Source organism: Ruditapes philippinarum, unplaced genomic scaffold (genome assembly GCF_026571515.1).
Source record: "Ruditapes philippinarum isolate M1 unplaced genomic scaffold, ASM2657151v2 ctg3319_1_1_1_1, whole genome shotgun sequence".
Classification (NCBI taxonomy): domain Eukaryota; kingdom Metazoa; phylum Mollusca; class Bivalvia; order Venerida; family Veneridae; genus Ruditapes; species Ruditapes philippinarum.
The window spans coordinates 147,893-168,610 of NW_026857750.1; the positions used below are offsets into that span (position 1 = coordinate 147,893).

General features: G+C 30.6%; 1 protein-coding gene across 1 annotated transcript; it reads left to right on the forward strand.

Annotated features, from left to right (window-relative positions):
* Positions 1–1,542: 1,542 nt before the first annotated feature.
* On the forward strand, positions 1,543–11,037 carry LOC132750836 (thyrotropin-releasing hormone receptor-like). Its single transcript, XM_060740886.1, has 3 exons — positions 1,543–2,429; positions 8,643–8,865; positions 10,669–11,037. Exons 1-3 carry the CDS (start codon positions 1,662–1,664, stop codon positions 10,875–10,877), a joined length of 1,200 nt encoding a protein of 399 aa, XP_060596869.1. The 5' UTR covers positions 1,543–1,661; the 3' UTR covers positions 10,878–11,037.
* The last annotated feature ends 9,681 nt before the right edge of the window (positions 11,038–20,718 follow it).

Sequence of the window (20,718 nt, forward strand, 5' to 3'; positions counted from 1 at the left end):
CAATTTGAAAAGAAAACCAACCCCCAAAAAACATTCATTCTCAGAAAAGGTTTCCTTTTTGTAGTTTGTAATCTTTTGATAAACTAGCTCAAAGCATGTCATTTTCAACTTAATTTCCGCATTCGAAGCGAATTGTCATTAACATTTTATTATTTAATGTGGATCTAGGGAACAAATCCCGCAGAATTGCCCGCGGATGTTAAGGATTCAAATGGAATATTTTTTTAACATTTGCTCTGCTCACAAAATAATTATATTCTTTCTTTATTAACTATTTTTATCAGTTATAAACATATTGAATTTCGTTTGTGGTTTTAAGTAATTTTTGTTTCATAAATCTTAAAAACAAAACATTTCGCTATGTAAAAGTGTAGAAATGAGCGCTTTATATCAGTCTATCATAGATTTTTATTTTACAAGAGATATAAAATGTTTATTATATTAAACTAGCTAAATATGGAAATTATAAATTTTCTGTTAAATAAATGTTGTCTTTACTATTAATGATAACGGTCTATATCATTACCAATTAAATAACGGTGTCATCCAAATAGTACCCATTTGAAAACAAAAATCTTAAAACACCAACAACCTCATCAAATTGCTCGAGCGCACGAGTTTGCCTTGATCTATACTTGCGTCGACTGCTACTTACTTCCCGTTCCGGCATATTAAAATCAGTCCATGCTGATATTCGAGTAAAATACTAATAAGGTTTATTATTTATTTATTTATCTGTGAAATGCAGGCTTCATAACGTTTCAAATGACAAGAAATATGTAAAAAAAATTTACCTCCCTTCTTTGATTTGAGACCATAAAATTCCAACTTTTGAAATATATTTTGAATCGGATGCGAAGCAAAACACTGTTATCAATTACCTGTTCTTTTAAAGGCATACACTTTTCCTCAGTAATGACTAAAATTTCTCATCTCATGAAAGAAGAACGTACTGTTCATATTAACAGAAAAAAAACTTAAAGCATATAAGACGGTTAATACCTGAGAAAAATAGCGTTGAGTAATAATTAATATAAATAAAGATGACATACAAACAAACGAACACATATGAAAACAATTGTAGATTGCATGTATCAAGCATTTTGAATGACATTTTAAAACTGAAAATTGAAAGTAGAAAAGCGTATGCGAAATCAAAAATATAGCATTTTAGGGCCTTAATTAGGCTTTAAATAAAGATTGTTACTTTGATAAATATATTTGTCAACGGACTGCATCCAATGCTGTAAGTAGGCGAGGGGATGACACTCTCTAAATCTAGTGGTGGTAACTGCTAACCAATAAATTGGTGAATGGGAGAGCAGTGTAGAAAGACGATGGCAAATTGGATTTTGTCGTCATTCACAGACGGCAGCTGGAGTTATAGAGATTGTGTACACATAAGCTTTAATTGTTTGCAACGTTTTGTGATTCATCTATTTTTTTATTTGAGTGATTGAATTTAACAAGTGTATTTGTTTGAAAACAGTATTTATCTTTTTTTTTCTCAAACAAAATGGCAACTGTGTATAGGTGTGAAAACATTTTCAAAATAAAATGGTAAACAAATAACGATAAAAATGTATTTATCGGTTAAATTGTATTTGCAGAAATTGCTCTTGGAATAATAATTGACCGTTTATCTAGAAACAAAAATCAAGATGGATTTAAATTGCTCGTTAGTTGAAAATGTAACTAAAGAAACTATTTCCAAAATGGGGACATCAGTTATATTGAACTACAGCTCATTGTACAGAATCATTTCATTAACGATTAATATAATACTTTTTCTTGTCGGGATCGTCGGAAATATTCTTGTCGTCATTGTTGTTATACGAACAAGGAGTATGAGAACCCCGACTAATTGTTATTTGATGAGCCTTGCCATTGCAGATTGTTTAGTTCTCATGTCCGCAACGTTACCAGCAATACCAGAAACATTTTATCAAATAAACGAATGGCCTTTTGGCCGTGTAATGTGCTCACTTCTTGTTTTCTTACAATACCTTGGTGTTGACACATCAGCATTGTCCATCACAGCTTTTACAATGGAACGTTATATAGCAATATGCCATCCATTAAGATCACAAACCATGTGTACAGTAAAAAGAGCCAAAAGAATTATAGCAGTTATCTGGATTTTTGGAATCTTATATTGTTCGCCGTGGCTTGGTTTGACTGTCCTTTTACAACAGCAAAGGAAACACACTGTCGTCGATGTATGTCAGGTTCGACTTAAACGGGAACAGTACACGGCTTATTACATGACAGATTTAATACTGTTTTATATCGTCCCACTTTTAATTGCTGCTGTACTTTATGGACTTATTGCGAGAATTTTGTTCAAGACAAATATTTCACAAGAGAGCTCTGAAGTAATTATGAATCGTAAAAGATGCAGAAAGCGTCAAGTTACCGCACGAATGCAGGTAAAGTTGATCTAAATATATATTATTGTTTTACCTCCATATATGACACAAACAAGGTCGGACGGGTTTTTGCTTGTTTGTCAGAGGTATCATGTATGCGTTATGCAAAACAATGATAATCTCTTTCCGCAGATACTTGATTTATTATCTTTTGGCAGATAAAAAACAACAAAGCAACATGTGTCTTCGTCGCACATAGCATTAACATTTATATCAATATATGAAGTATTCTTACAAAAGAATTAAATATTTTTGATAAAAGTATACGAAACTGGTGTCATCATCCTCTTAAAAGGGTATAAAGCTATATCTTTGATGCCTGTATCTTACAAAATTGTACTCTCCCATGCCAAAATGGCTGTACGTATGTTTGCATATTTCGTTACAAGCGAATGGCGCATGCACGAAATCATTGCTAAATGTGTTTCTATTGCCTGTTTCAATAAAGAACCATTACTTTTTGTTCCAGACAATTTTTATATGTGTGAAATAACAGAAACATTGTACGTTATGACTCTTTCGTGACTCGAACATAAGATAATAGAAACAACATTTTTTTATTCAATATCTTAGTTTTAGTTTAATAAATTTAACTTTCTTACATCTATCATATAACATCAATTTAATTCGGGATAAATCCACAGTCGCATGCATTGCAACATAATTAACATGCCAAACTATATCTCCACCTTTACAGGAAGCGTGTATCAAATTAAGATTTGGAATTTTAAAATGTAAATGTTTTATAATATGCTTTAAGGAGAGTTAAACACCATCCTATCTATGATATATTTGTAATATCGAATCATTGATTGATAGTTGAGTGCTATATGAAATATATAATATTATTATTGGACGTTAACAGAGAATGTAAGATTTAATCTTTGAAGAGCGGCCTTCTGTTGAGAAATCCCTTTTTACAAAAACTGAATCAAATTCTCCTAAACTCTCGGATGCGCAGCCTGGTCTGGATCCATGCTGGTCGCCCACGCACTATGTTGGTTTTGTCATGGCATGGCTCATTTAACTGTCTGTTCAATTGATAGAATCTCGAAACAATATACTTATGCAAATTAAAGAATATGTTATTCTTCCATTAAAATAAAAAAAGAATATTCACACACTGTTGTAAAAATTGTTCAATATTATAACATTAAAATTATTCACATTTCATTTCTTTGATGATGACGTAATTTAATTATATGTTCATTTTATTAAACTGTTTTCATGTATGTGTTAGTATAGATAAATGAATAATAAACTATTAAAGAAAGTTTGAAAACCTCGGATTACTTTTAGTTATATTATGATTTTATCAGTCAGCTCAAACACAATTACAAATACGTATATAAAGGTATACTTGTATAACCTAATGTAATATTTGTGATGGATATACTGAGTAATTATTGTCGATAATAATCATTAACATTTGCATATATTTTGAATAAATACATAAAAATAACAGAAATGAATGAAAAACAAAATCTAAATTGACGTTTCTTACTATTAGTATACGTCTAGGATTTACTGCTTATTCAAAATCAAAGCATATACCCATTATTGAAGTACATGTGTTCTTCTCTTCTTCTTGTTAAAACAGTTCCACCACATCTTTTCCCGTCTCGTATAAATGTCATGGAAAGCTATTGTTTTGTCTTTTTAATGCGGTATCTGATAGCATTGTGATATAAGCAATCAATTGTCATAGCGTTTCTCCTATTAGCGTTTGTTATTAAAATCACGCAATTAAATAATGATTACAGATCACGTGTTATATTCAATTACGTGCTGAGAAAAGAAAGATAGCCAATTTTCGTGAATTTAGTAACATTTTAATTCAATTTACTGAAAAAGAAAAGTGAAAGCAATCAGTGTGCAAAAAATTTGCTCTTTAAGCTTTAACGAATTTTCAGAATGGATCATGTGATAGAATGATAGGGTCTTTTGTTTAATTGAGAGTTAATAAGATCTATATATGAATGGTTCAGTGAGACAGTGACTTGTGTAAATATGGTTTCTTCTATTCCCTTTGAAATAAAGGACTGCCGGATGTTCTTTTGGTTTCAAATTACTTGCTCGTTTTAGCTCTTGGTTTGAATTCCATGGTCCTTTTGAAGAAGAATAGCCCATTTCACCAGCCTTTCGTAATTCATTGGAAACATTCGTAGACACGCATCACGTGGGAGGTAAAGTGCTAATATGTTTGACCAATGAAATACTGGTTCTCGAGTGTACATGTATTGTTTATATTTACGATAATGGCGGGTGATTCAGTGGCTGACGAGCGAGTGTTTATTGAATTAAAAAGTGCTTATTCTTCTCGAAAACTCCCACAAACACTTTCATATTGGTGTACGGACATAATCCCCTTCAGTCAAAATCCCTACTTTTAAACATTTCATTATCAGAATCCAATGGATTATCCTCCGCATCGGTCTAAAATGTAAGCTCAAATACTGACAATTTCTGATTGGCTAATATTTAAATATTCTCGGGGAATACCTTGAAAACAACCAATGATTTACGACGCTTCAACGTGGCGACCGGGAAGTAAAGCAAGTCTTATCTAGCCGCATATATGTGGCATGCAGGACAGGTGTAAAGTCGATATCGACTCGTTATCGTGGCGTTAGGTATAGGAGAGAAGTTTAAACTGATGCATTATCGTCAATGAGTTAACTATGCAGTATAACGGCATATTTCTCGAAATATTTCAATTTTGTGATAAGAATCCGCCATGTTAATTTCCGTTGTTTATTTTTATAATACTATTATTAGTAATAGATTGTACATGCATCCACCAACATTTGATTGGTCAGTTGATTATATGCTCGGAATCTGATCGTAGCACTTCGTTAATTTACGTGAGAAATCGTAGTGAAATGGGCTATTCAAATAACTCCTGGAACATCATAGGTTTTTTCTGAGGTGCACACTAGTGCCCATAAAAATGATCGGATGGGACATCTGAGGCTCTTCTTTACAAGTAAAGGCCCCTTGGAAGTAACCTTTACAGTGTACTAACCAAACAAGACAGTAAAATATTAAAGAATACAATATATATGAAAAACACATTCAAATATCAACTATTTAACTAATTATCAATTTTAATTAATTACTTGAAATTAAATATAGTAGTTATCGAATATGTATGTAGATTTTCGATACCTTTTGACTACTGTTACAATGATTATGTTTTATATTAAAATTAATGGAAATCACTTTACAGTTTATAGAATGTTCTTATTCATTTATATCCTAACATTTATCATTTTGCTTAAACAACCTATGCATCGTAAATCTGAAGCAATTGAATATGTAAATGAAATAGCACTCTAAATCTATAGCATGTGTGGTTAGAAAATTGTATTCTAGACTTAGATTGATTTAACTGTCTATTTTTCCCTAAAACGAGCCTTTAGCTCGTCCAACTGTCTCATAATATAGAGTTACAGAGCAAAAAAGAGATATTTGGCAATAAAGGACTAAATATAAATGCCAGTGGCTTTCCATATCAATTACAGTGGCACACATAGTCAGATTAGGTTCCATAAACAAAATTCTGGAAATTTCGAGGATAAATGAATCTTAACTTTTTATCATTAGAGACATTGTAATTGTAAGTTGATTTTGAACAGAACTAGAAAAAAATATATGTTATGTTTCAACACTGCAATTGATTTTCAAGAAATTATCAATCTATAGCATATTTTCCATTTGCCGAAGTAAGCAATGCACAATTTGATATCCGTTGGATTCATTTTCAAACGTGTAGAACGAATGCTATAACTGAATACAACTGTTATAACAAACAATTGCTAAAAATTCAAGTCTCTTTCTTTTGTTATATAAAACAAAAGTATTTACAAACACTCCACTCATTTGAAAAATACATCCCTATAAACATGTAAATGTAATCTTACGAACGTGTGCACGTAAGTCAATCAGGAGGTTAAGTTTATTACATTTCAAATTTTCATAGCATTTTTTAGAGAAACGAAAGTCAACTGTTATTTATTAGTATGTTTTAATTGTTCTTTTTAAAATAACGTTTTCTGTTAGCGTAAGTAAATAACATATTAGGTGAATAGCAAAACAAACAACAAATACACAATTGCCTTAATCTACTCAATCAGACAACTCTATAGATGTTTTGAAATAATTATTGATAAGTAAATCTAGCAACATAAAGGAAACATGATAATGATGACGGAATATGTAAATTTAAGATTATTTCAGAAGCAATGTTGTTAAATGACGGACACAATTACGGTAAATGAAGTGTTTTATGGAAACATATATTTGTATAAAATACTAAGGCAAACACTGTTCCGGAAACTTTCATTGAGGTAAAAACAATTCTGATAAACAATGACCTTTGAATTGGAACATATTGTTTATTCTTTTTAACAGTAGCGCTGACAACTCACGCAATCCGCTAAATATATTGTGACAAGATGCATAGACTGTTTCAGTAATTTAAGTAAACATGATTTAAACACCATATATGCATTGATTGTTATTTATTTCTTAAAAGATGCCAATTAAGTGAAAAACATCCTAGCAATAACCGACAATTACCACCGTCTATTATATGGTTTAGTACTGTTGTTTTGACCTGACTAGTTACACGTTTCTTTATCAAAGCATATATGTGTAGAATGTTGAACATTAATCAACATTTGTGTTCAGAATTACAATATTACTTTGATCCTAAATCAGTGGAAGTAGTTCCAAAATTAATGTATTTATACACAATTTTATCAAATCATTAATGTTGTTTTCCATCACATACTTGTGCGGTCTTGGCGACTCCGTAAAAAATTGTATTTCACTTCCGTGAATGTATTTTGACATGACGTTATATGCCTCATATAATCATAGCGCTTTACGCGCTCAATTTTAGCGTTATACTATATGCGCGGCAATGACAAATTACGCCCTTTAATAGTTTACCCTTCTTATTTTATATATGTGATAAATAGAATATTATATACGTGTAGATTCAATACTATATTTATTGAAACTATAATATGCTCCCAGGAGGCTCGCAAAATATGATTTAACTCTACTCGTTCAATAAATTTAATATTAAACCTACACTTAATCAATATCCTCTGTTTATGTCATTAAACTATATTTTAAATATTTAAATTTTCATACAAGAAATATAACATTTTGTCACTTGATTATGCAAATTGTTTGCGCAATAATGACGTTTCTTTGCACTACAATAACTAACATACAGAAACAAATTTTTATAAATTTATTTGAAAAAAAACCCAACTCGTATTATAAAATGCATTACAACGTTCACTTACTACACTAGCACTAGTACTTGGTGTCATGAGTTTTTTTGTTGTTTTTTTGTGTTTTTTTTTTTTAGAGAAACGGATTCTTTTTTCTACGTATGTTTTCGCGTTTTTAGGCGGCAGTCAATACCTTAAAATCCCAAATTAAATTTATATACAGAGTTACAGAGAAATAGAAAACAAAATCAATAACATTTTTCGGGCATTTATATAATAATAGTTTGTATTAAATTAAAGAAATAGGTCGTAAAATGTTCGCTTCTTTTTTGTTTCTGGATTTGATATGTATCATTTAAGTAACTATGACAGTGATTGTCAGATCATATTATTACTTTGTGCCATTGCATCTTTGTAGTTGAAAAAAGAAGCCATATTAGATTTTTTTATTTCGCAGCTAGAAGTTCATTTCGTGACAAGTGCCCTATGTCTTTTCAAAAGCATAACAATAATAGAGAAGACAGTTGCAGCTTTTTAACCAGTATCTTGCAAATTTGTCTTATCTATTTTGAAATTATGCCCGTAAATATAACATAAATTTCATAAATTTCCTTGAAAATTGTCTGGTAATCGAGAAGACAAGAGAGAAAAAATTCAGAAATAATTATGTTGTGAACAAATTGATATGTAGGGACAAACAATATGACGGAGAACAATTCGCTCATTCCGCGTTTTAAGAGGAATCATTTTGATTGTAGCTATTCTTAATGACACAAAATGAAAACATTAACTCAAAACAGTCTAAGAGTCACACAAAAATAATCGATTTGAGATTTATCTCTGTGTGTATTTTTTTCTATTTTCTTTGCAAATTTTCTGTATATAATATCATATTTCTTTAATATTACGCTTTTAGACCTCAATTCTATTAGGTTGTGATATTTCAATTATTCTTATTTTTTAGGTCGTAAGAATGTTGGCCGTAATAGTGTTCGTCTTCATGACCACATGGATGCCATACAGGACAATGGTGGTTTACAATTCCATTGCCCAGAAGAAGTATCTCGATCCGTGGTTCCTTATGTTTTGTCGAACAATGGCTTATATCAACAGCGCTATCAATCCGATCCTTTATAATGCCATGTCCGTGAAGTTCAGACGTGCCTTCAAACGTATTCTCTGTTGTGGTAAGTAGACTATTTATCGACCACAGTTCAGAACATGATGCTTTAGACTGTTATATACAACTTTATTATAGCATTAGATAGAAAACTACTTAGATTATGAGCGTGCACCTGTGAATACCCGTCACTTTTTAAATTCGCAACATATATTATCAAAATTAACTAAATTAATAAAAAGTAGATTCTTGCAAGTCGAATAAACATTCAGAAGGAAAAAAAATACAGTAATCGCTCTTATTGGCAGAATGTTTTTTTTTAAAAAACATACAACAACAATAAAAACAAAAAAGTAATAGTTGAACTATTTTTATATTAATTGCTATGAGTGTTACAAAATATGAATAACATTATTTATTAAAAAGTATAATATCACAGACATTTTTTATATATTAAGTCAGTATGTTGTTATCAAATTAATTATTACAGTAACTCTTAAAAGGTGAGTTATTCACATATTTTAGCCAAAGATAAATAATTTAAAGTGAACGGTAAAAGATCAGTCTTGACAACAAAATTAATGATACTACCTATTTATAAATCATATTTTTCCAAATAATATTTGTCAGTGCTCTTGAAATAAATGATGAAATTATATTTCAAGAAATGTTTGAAAAATATTAAATTAATTTTATGTATGACAGCATAAAACAACAAAAATATTTCTTGTGAATTGCTTGTTGTTAAATTAAATAACTTGCAAAGAAGAAAATTGCTGCAAACTTTGCTAGTTTGTACATTGACGTTAGATAGCATGTAAACTAGTATATTAAAGCGTATTTACTTTCAATTGGTTGTTTTATTATTTTTTCCGAATGAAATTAAAAATGATGTCTTTGCAAATACTTCTTTTATAAAAAAGAATATTAAAACAGGTTTACTTCGGGCATCACTTTAGTTGGATCGCCTCTTAATTACAAAACATTCATACATTGAAAACAATCATGAAATTTTAAAACGTGTTTCATCCGATCCGACATTGTATTCTTTAAATGCACTCTTAAACCATCCATTAACTGAACTAAAATGCTATTTATATTACACAAGACTGTAGCATTTCTATAAATTTGTAATTCTATCAAAGCATAGTATAATAATTCCTTACAAATACTACACATCATTATTTCTTTTGATCGTTTCTAAACGGTACTTTACTGCGGTAATAAAATGTTTGTCATTTTCCTACTGTCTTAACACGTACGTATTAAGCTATAAAACTGCTGCTTGAAATAGTTTTAAGAAAAGAATATTTTCAAATTACTTGTAAGGAAGAAATATGATAGTATATTGCCTTGAAACCGAATCATGCTATTAACATTTAAAACGCAACTTAAAATAGCAGCATATATTACTATAGGTTTTCTATAAATTGAGAAAAACAAGGTCATTGAAATTCCTTTCTTAAGAAATGTTCCGATTTTTTAACGTTAAAGCGAGACTCCTTTACTAGACAATACGTTTAAAAGAAATTTATATTATAAGCAAAACATACGAAGAACAACAAAATTTATTAATGTAAAAAATATTCACAATTTATTATTATATTTATATACATGTTGTATTTGTTATTATTAATATTATTAAAATGTTTGTATATGACTAACATTTTGACAAGTTTTAAAAAATGCTAAGTATTAGGAACACAATTAAATTTGTACACTTCACAGAATTGTTCTCTTATAAAAAATTTTAAATGTTCATAATGTCATTTTTTGTAAAAAAAACACACACACACACACAAATTATTTGAAAATAATGTTTCAAAGCAACGATATAACTAACGTTTCGATATTAATCATATTTTTGCAGGACATGGAGGTAACGAGCCGCATTTGTCTGTGTATAGTGAAATCAACATGGAAAATGCGATGATTTTGTCACGCCGCAATGGATCTGTATCTAAAATTCAAATGCATCTTGCGTTCAATGGCAGATCACAGTCAGCTGATCGGAACGGAACCTGTACAGGTACTAGCTACCTTCAGACAGGAAATCTAGATGGATGTAGAATAAAATGACTTTACTTTAAACATGAAACTGTTGAGCAGAGTAAATGGAGAAGGAAGAAAATATATTGTTAAATTCAAATACAATAATACGGTCAAACGTAAAGGTAGAACCTATTTTGTTTAATTCAAATACAATAATTAAGTCAAAGGGAAAGGTAGAAAGTATATTGTTAAAGTCAAATACAATAATAAGGTCAAACGGAAAGGAACAACGTATATTGTTAAATTCAAATGCAAAAATAAGGTCAAAAGGAAAGGTAAAAAATATGTTATTAAATTCAGATACGATACACGAAAAACATATTTTTTAACACATGTGATCGTAAAGAAAAACAAAAAGAATGTTAGAACAGCCACAGAAAAAAATCCAATATGATGATGTAATAGTGCATACATGAAATATAAAATCTAATGGATTTACAATGTACAAAGGAGAGATCTAAACGTGTGCGTCGAAATGTGAGACTGCAAAAAAGAATGCGAAGAGGCGTACGAAATGTATGGTATGCAGAAACACCAGAAATACAAACACTTTTCAGACTAACCAAGTGTGGTTATAAAAGCAGCAGCTTAAGCAACAGTGACAGTGCAATTCGAAAGTTATGTAAATAAAAAGGTTTATAAAACATAAAAAAATGTTGACACTGAAGAAAAAATGATTTATTAAATGTTAGAAGGGCATGTTTTGATTTTGCTAACTACTGGTTGGCTAAGTTTAAATGATACTAAATGGTACGTATAGGTACGTACGTAAAGAAATCATTTCAAAAAACAAAACTGTATTTTTCAAATGTATTGTTATGATTACAAATTACATATTTTGTGAAATTTGTTGTAAATTGTTGTTTTCTCTGAGATATGAAAAAAAAATACTTTGAGACATATCCTTCCATCCTGAAAAGGATTTCCCTTTTTACAAATAATCACACGAGTTCTTTCCGCATATTCTTCGTTGTCATCACATGTACAACAAAATAGAATAACTTCATTACCAAATGCTGGTGGAAGAATGATATTGGCATATTTACCGGTTGCAAGAATTGTGTAAAGGAGAGGACTACCATGAGCTATTGTAGCTCTCGGTCGAATTCCTTTCCGCTTCAATTGTAGATTATTTACATGTATATATTACCTTGAATAAAAATATGTTTAAACCAAGAATTGTATATACATGTACTGCAGTTTTACAATCCTGGTAAATGTTTTAAATCCTTTGCCTGGCGGAAACTAATAATTGCTATTCCGGCGGTATCGTTTAGAAATCTTCCAATAAATGACGAATGGTTTTGTCCAGATTGAAGAAGGGATAAGTCTATTTCAGGCATTCAGCAATGTATAGGATTAAAATGTCTACCGCTTGTAGGCAATGCAAACTAAAAACAATTCTTACAAAACTACCTCCTTACAATGGTAAGCTCGAATCTTAAATCAACGTACATTAATCAAATTCATCAATGTAAATATTTATAAGCAAACATGAATTGAAAACATATCTTTTGGTGATGCCATTTTAAAAAAGACTACTTATATTGATGAGAACCATGAAGAAACGATTTTGATACTAGTCAATGATGACAATAATATTTTATTATATTATAATAAATATAATGTGAAATGAAACGATACTTGAAACAAATCGTCATTTATGTTTACAATTATACGAAAGAAAATAAAAAATATGTACAACACTGTACAATGCGTATATTCTTGTTAAAAATTTGTTTTAATTGTTTTTTTCTTTTTCATTAAAGAAGAATTTCTCTGTTTAACGCCGTATTGTGGTTACACCAGTACTATTTGCCTTTATTTTCGCAAGAAACGGATAACTTCTGTTCATGCATGAGCAGAGGTACAGTGCGAATGCCCGTAAAAATGGTGTTAATGATCAATTACAACGAAAAGTGACCTGCACCGCTCGGGTCGCCCGATTAACAACCGAACGCTCTACCTATTGAGTTAACCTGACGGGCATACATGAGTAGACGGTCCACTTTTACACCTGTACATGCATTTAACATGCCATTACTATGACAACTGCCTGATAAAGCCTGTCTGAGAACAGCAACCTTTCTCAGTCAGTGACTTGAGAACACTATGTTCCTACGCCAGATCAGCACTGATGATGTATATTGTTGGTATTGTTTAATTGACTTTGCTGAATATTTATGATAATACACAATAAATAAATTGTTAAAGCAAATTGTACCAAAAATTGTGTTGTGTTATAAAATTATTGGTAAAAACCCTCGAACTACTTTTTTGGCGTATAACCCTCTTGTGGTTACCTTACTTTCAGAATTAGCGCCCTGAATTAAAGAAAATAAGATGCAAAATCATAATAGAGGCATGATAGAAAAAATAAAAGGTTACAGTCTTTTGAGAAAGGGAATTCTCAGACTCGGCTAGATATGGTCCGGAAGGGGCGAGGCTTCTTCCAGGACCATATCTAACCTCGTCTGAGAAACCCTTTCTCAAAAGACAGTAACCTGTTATTCTCTATGTATAGTCCTACTGTAACATTAAATTTAACATAAAGTTATTAAAACAATGTAAGACACTCGAGTTTTATCCCGAATGACATTTCTGGCGTAATGCCAATTATGCTATCATGGTGAAATATAGTAGATAGATAGATAGATTTATAGATTTATTTCGGCAAAGGAAGCATATACATAGTTGACAATATAACATAGGATAAAATAATGAGCATTATTAAATACTATATCACATACGAGTAAAACTATGACATGCTCACCAAAACCAAGGATAACACAAAAAAGGGCAAAAAAGCTCTTATTTCCATTGTGGTCCTTTGTATTGGCGGCATGACATAGAGAGGCAAACCTTAAAATAATCATGTTTAAGAATACTAATAAATCATAAAAATGTATATCACAGTCAAATCTTGAGTTAATGATACTCCTGTTTACAGCTAGGATTTAAAACACATTACTAAAATTGTAATAAGATAAATGGCAGACAATTTAAAATCCTGAGCCGAAAATATGTAAAAACATGTTTAAAAAAATTTTTAAATACTGTTCATAAGATGACTTTTGATGGCAACCTTAAAACTTTGTAACCTGTTGATCTCCGTTAACTTTACAGGTAAATCATTCCATAATTTAATTACCAGAGAAAGCAAATGATTTAGAACCCTGGCCTTTGACCTTAGGTAGACAATATCCACCCTTTTGACTAAGTCTTGTACTATAATTATGAATGGAATCTTGTGAAATAAAGTGTTCAGACATGTAATCCGGAGATAGGCCATTTTTTATCTTAAAAACATGACACAACATTATCTGTTCAACTCTTTTGTGGACCGGTAACCAGTTAAGGGACTTAAAGTGGGATGGGTCAATGTGGGCTCTAGAGTCCAAGTCAAGTACAAATCTCATTATTTTGTTTTGACAAGTTTGTAACTTATTTTTTAAAGACTGTGTCAAGCTATTATACCAAACAGAGCATGCGTAATCATAGTGACACTGAATAAGAGACATAACCAGAAGTTTCTTGGTATGCTGAGTAAGAAACTCTTTCTTGCGGTAAAGAAATTTTAACCGAGAGTTGGCCTTCTTAAGTAAAAATTCTTCCAATACTTCTTATCATGTTAAAAAAAATAACAATAAAATAACTTTATAAAAATAAATGATGGAAATAAATAATGATGAATATCTTTTTTTAAGGGGGGGGGGGGGGGCGGATAGCTGATTATGTTTTAAATAAAGGAAGAACTGTCAGGGGAAGAAACAGTTTATGGGTGAATCGCCAGGGTGATGAACTGGTTATTCATTTATTCATGATGTTTACTCCCTTTGTAATAATTAAGTGAAATTATGACAATCAAGAACCAAAAACGAAGTGACCCTCATAGGGATTGACCTGTAATAAAAATTAACTAATGACTATGTTGTAATTGAGATTGTTTCTCATAATTATGTGAAATAATATATGTATATAATTATGATTACAAAATAGAGAAAAACAGAATCCTTAAAGAAAGTTCAATTTGAAAATGTTGCAGGCTCGGTTTGATTGAGCCAACATTTAACACGCAAATGGTGAAATTTTGAATTTAGAAACATCCGCAGATGTGTTCATTCGGCGGTCATCATTGAACCTTCAATGTGACACAGTAGTGCTATTCCATGAAAAGCGGCGTATGGTCCCCAAGTAAAAGAATATGATTATACAGTATTCAAGTAGGAATACTGGAACCACCCAAATAGAAAAAAGGCTGGATAGAAAAAACTAAAAGTACCACATAACATGTATACACAACAATAATGTCGTGCCAATCGATCTTCAAGGATCGAAAATATAACATTATTGATGTATCGGGAGACTTTTTACAGCGAAACACGGAAGTGACAATAAAATAGAGACAAACAGAATCCCTAAAGAAAGTCCAACACGTCAAAATTGAAAATGTTGCAGGCTCGGTTTAATTGAGCCTGCTCATGGACGGTACTGGAAAGTGCAAATTACCGTCCACACCCCCCCCCCCCCCATCACCGGCTTAAACAGAATTCAACATTTAACACGAAAATTGTGAAATTTTGAAATTTAGAAACAACATTTGGAAAAAATAAATAAATCAGTTTTCAAACATCGAAGAATATGGTTGTGAAATATGTACTGCCAATATGTGTTCATGTTAATATATGTAATCATTAAAATATATGCATTCATTTTTTATTGAAAAATTTGACGTAGACTTTTTTTAGAAAAATATTTTTTTATTACCTCCCTTTATTAACATGAATGTATTGTGTAATTCGGTAAAAACTTTATAAATGATGCTTTTTTTCCAACTACACAATTGATAAATCTTAACTTGAGCATCATATATATGTGATAAGAAAACATAAAAAGTTTGTTTTACAGGATCTCTAAGATTTGTCAATTTTTCAAGTTCCAAAAATCATTATTTATATAAAAAAAATATTACCGAATTTTGCGTCACCAGAATATTGAAACATTTAGATATTCTTTATATTGTCCCACTTTTTAAGTATCAAATGTTTCCTGTATTCAAAATACATGATGATTTTGAGAAACTTTTGTTTCATTCAACTTTTTCAATTAAATTATGTTTTCGGATGAAGAATTAAGCACATTTTCTGACTTACTGTATATACAGAGCTTCGTTTAATCATCTTAAATTTTGCTAACATTTCAAAACTGAGAATATCATTCAAATGTTGTTCATTCAGAATAAAATTAATTCTTTGCCATTTCTTTAAGACTTTATTACTGTTGTGGGGCATGAAAACTTAGCAAATTAAAATAGTTGAAACAAAAGATTATATGCTACAATATCTTTCAACATTTTTTTCTCTCACAAACAGCTTACATTGAAACAGACAAGCTTTTTTTAGGTTGAACGTGATATTATTCTAAATACGTCGAGACAATTTAAATTTCAATATGTCACAAGTACGCATTAAGCGCGTGATTGTTTTGTACAATTCCGGATGATTCCAGATTCCCATGATACACTTTTACCATTCTTGGCATATTTACCGTTTGCAAGAATTGTGTAAAGGAGAGGACTTCCATGAGCTATTGTAGCTCTCGGTCTAATTCCTTCCTGCTTCAATTGTAGATAATTAACATGTCTATATTACCTTGAATAAAAATATGTTTAAACCAAGAATTGTATAAACATGTACTGCAGTTTTGGATACAATCCTGGTAAATGTTTTAAATCCTTTGCCTGGCGGAAACTAATAATTGCTATTCCGGCGGTATCGTTTAGAAATCTTCCAATAAATGACGAATGGTTTTGTCCAGATTGAAGAAAGGATAAGTCTATTTCAGGCATTCAGCAATGTATAGGATTAAAATGTCTACCGCTTGTAGACAATGCAAACTAATAACAATTCTTACAAAACTACCTCCTTACAATGGTAAGTTCGAATCTTAAATCAACGTACATTATTCAAATTCATCAATGTAAATATTTATAAGCAAACAAGTATTGAAAATATATCTTTTGATGATGCCATTTTAAAAAAGACTACTTATATTGATGAGAACCATGAAGAAATGATTTGGATACTAGTCAATGATGACAATAATATTTTATTATATTATGATAAATATAATGTGAAATAAAACGATACTTGAAACAAATCGTCATTTGTGTTGACAATATACGAAAGAAAATACAAAAATATGTAAAACACTGTACAACACGTATATTCTTGTTAAAAATTTGTTTTTATTGTTTTTTTTTCTTTTTCATTAAAGAAGAATTTCTCTGTTTAACGCCGTATTGTGGTCACACCAGTACTATTTGCCTTCATTTTTTGCAAGAAACGGATAACTTCGGTTCATGCATGAGCAGAGGTACAGTGCGAATGCCCGTAAAAATGGTGTTAATGATCAATTACAACGAAAAGTGACCTGCACCGCTCGGGTCGCCCGATTAACAACCGAACGCTCTACCTATTGAGTTAACCGGACGGGCATACCTGAGTAATCGGTTCACTTTTACACCTGTACATGCATGTATAGTACTACTGTAACATTAAATGTAATATAAAGTTATTAAAACAATGTAAGACACTCGAGTTTTATCCCGAATGACATTTCTGGCGTAATGCCAATTATGTTATCATGGTGAAATATAGTTAAAATTCTTCCAATACTTTTTATCATGTTAAAAAAAATAACAATAAAATAACTTTATAAAAATAAATGATGGAAATAAATAAATGATGAATATCTTTTTTTTTTGGGGGGGGGGGGAATAGCTGATTATGTTTTAAATAAAGGAAGAACTGTCAGGAGAAGAAACGGTTTATGGGTGAATCGCCAGGGTGATGAACTGGTTATTCATTTATTCATGATGTTTACTCCCTTTGTAATTAAGTGAAATTATGACAATCAAGAACTAAAAACGAGGTGACCCTCATAGGGATTGACCTGTACATGTAATAAAAATTAACTAAAGACTATGTTGTAATTGAGATTGTTTCTCATAATTAGGTGAAATAATATATGTATATAAATATGATTATAAAATAGAGAAAAACAGAATCCATAAAGAAAGTTCAATTATTGAAAATGTTGTAGGCTCGGTTTGAGTTGAGCCAACATTTAACACGCACAATGGTGAAATTTTGAATTTAGAAACATCCGCAGATGTGTTCATTTCGGCGCGGCACTCATTGAACCGTTCAATGTGACACCCCAGTAGTGCTATTTCCATGAAAACAGTGTGCGTATGGTCCCGCCAAGTAAAAGGAATAGTGATATATACAGGTTATTCAAGTAGGAATACTTGGAAACACCCAAATAGAAAAAAGCCTGGATAGAAAAAACTAAAAGTACCACATACATGTATACACAACAATAATGTCGTGCCAATCGATCTTCAAGGGGATCGAAAATGATAACACCTTATTGATGTATCGGGGAGACTTTTTACAGCGAAACACGGAAGTGACAATAAAATAGAGACAAACAGAATCCCTAAAGAAAAGTTCCAACAACGTCAAGAAATTGAAAAACTGTTGCACGGCTCGAGTCTTAATTGCAGCCTCTCATGGACTAGGTACATGGAAAAGTTGCATTTACCGGTCCACGCCGCCCCCCCATCACATCGGCTTAAACGAGAATTCACATTTAACACGACAATTGTGAAATTTTGAAATTAGCAAACAACATATTTTGCGAAAAATAAATAAAATCAGTTTTCAAACATCGAAGGGAATATGTTGAAATCATGTTCTGCCAATAGTAGTCATGTTTAAATACATTACATCATTATAAAATATATGCTATTCATATTTTATTGAAAAAATCTTGACCCGTAGACTTATCTTTAGAAAAACTATCTTTTTTTATTACCTACCCTTCATTTAACATGAATGACATGGTGTAATTCGCTAAAAACTTTATAAATGATGCTTTTTTTTTAACTACTACACAATTGATAAATCTTAACTTGAGCATCATATCCATGTGATAAAAAAACAATAAAAACGTTTTGTTTTACAGGATCTCTAAGATTTGTTAATTGTTCAAGTTCCAAAAATCATTATTTATATAAAAAAAATATTACCGAATTTTGCGTCACCAGAATATTGATCAAACATTTAGATATTCTTTATATTGTCCCACTTTTTAAGTATCAAATTTTTCTTGTATTCAAAATATATGATGATTTTGAGAAATAAATGCTCTAATCAAACTTTTGTTTCATTCAACTTTTTCAATTAAATTATGTTTTCGGATGAAGAATTAAGCACATTTTCTGACTTATTGTATATACAGAGCTTCGTTTAATCATCTTAAATTTTGCTAACATTTCAAAACTGAGAATATCATTCAAATGTTGTTCATTCAGAATAAAATTAATTCTTTGTCATTTCTTTAAGGCTTTATTACTGTTGTGGGGCATGAAAACTTGGCAAATTAAAATAGTTGAAACAAAAGATTATATGCTACAATATCTTTCAACATTTTTCTCTCTCACAAACAGCTTACATTGAAACAGACAAGCTTTTTTAGGTTGAACGTGATATAATTCTAAATACGTCGAGACCATTTACATTTTAATATGTCACAAGTACGCATTAAGCCCGTGATTGTTTTGTACAATTCCGGATAATTCCAGATTCCCATGATACACTTTCACCATTCAACACAATTTAAAAGTACACTCAAATGTCTTGTTCTGTGTTTCATTTGAAAACAAAATAAGGTGGCAACAAGACAGGAAAAACGCTTGTACATACATGCACAAATCATCCATTTTTAGTTTCGGTATGACGATAGTTTACACTGAATAAGGCCCTATAGGATATGATTTAAAAGAAGTTGTAAATATACCGTGCAAATATGTATTATTTCCTTCATCGCTGAACAATTATTAAGAATGACATGTAACCTTTTTTACATGATTTAAGTGATTAAATGAGCCTTCTTTGAAACGTCTTTGATATACATAAGGGCAGGAAACCATTTGTCTGTTTGAGCATTGATAGGAGAAATGTTGCAAAAGCCATTACCGTAGATTTGCCAGGGACAGACACAAACTATAGTTCAATTACTAGTTTATATTACTCTTGGGAAAATAAAGTATAAAGAAAGTTATATATTTTGTAAATTATATTGTACGTCTGTCAAGCATAACGACAAGTTTAATGTTTCGAATAAATGGTAAAGAATACAGACAAAATGCCTTTTGTAAAGTTGTTTCAAAGATAATATAGTTACGTAATAATGCCAAAGAATAACAAACCCATATAATTTGGTCAAAAGTTTATATCATTTCTTTGCCTTTTCAGCAGCAAGGGTGCATGCAAAAATTAATTGCTAGACTGTTGAAACTCTTTCTTTATGACTTTTTTCTGAAACATTTTATTCTGCGTACGTACAATATTCATTTGATTTGTGCCAAATAACAGGGATATTCTTTATTACAACTCTTTTTGAGAATCGTCTGTAAGTTTAATGGAATTTTACTTACTTTCAACAAATGTCATCATTATTTTATTAGATATAGCTTATACCCTTAAATATATTAACACAATTCATCAGTCACAGTTATTAAAGTGACATTGTGCTCATTGTGTCACTGTCACAACTTAAATAAGTAAATTAATATATTTCAAAAGATTGACTTTTAACAGGATTATTGACCTAAAACTGATAAAGAAAAAATGTTTATGATACTATTTGTAAACGATATAAATTATAAAAAGACTGCTCCACTCTTTTTAAGAAAAGCACAGTATTTGTAAACGATATAAATTTATTAAAAGACTGCTCCACTATTTTTAAGAAAAGCACATTTCAATTTACATTCATTAAAAATGTTCATAGACATTTG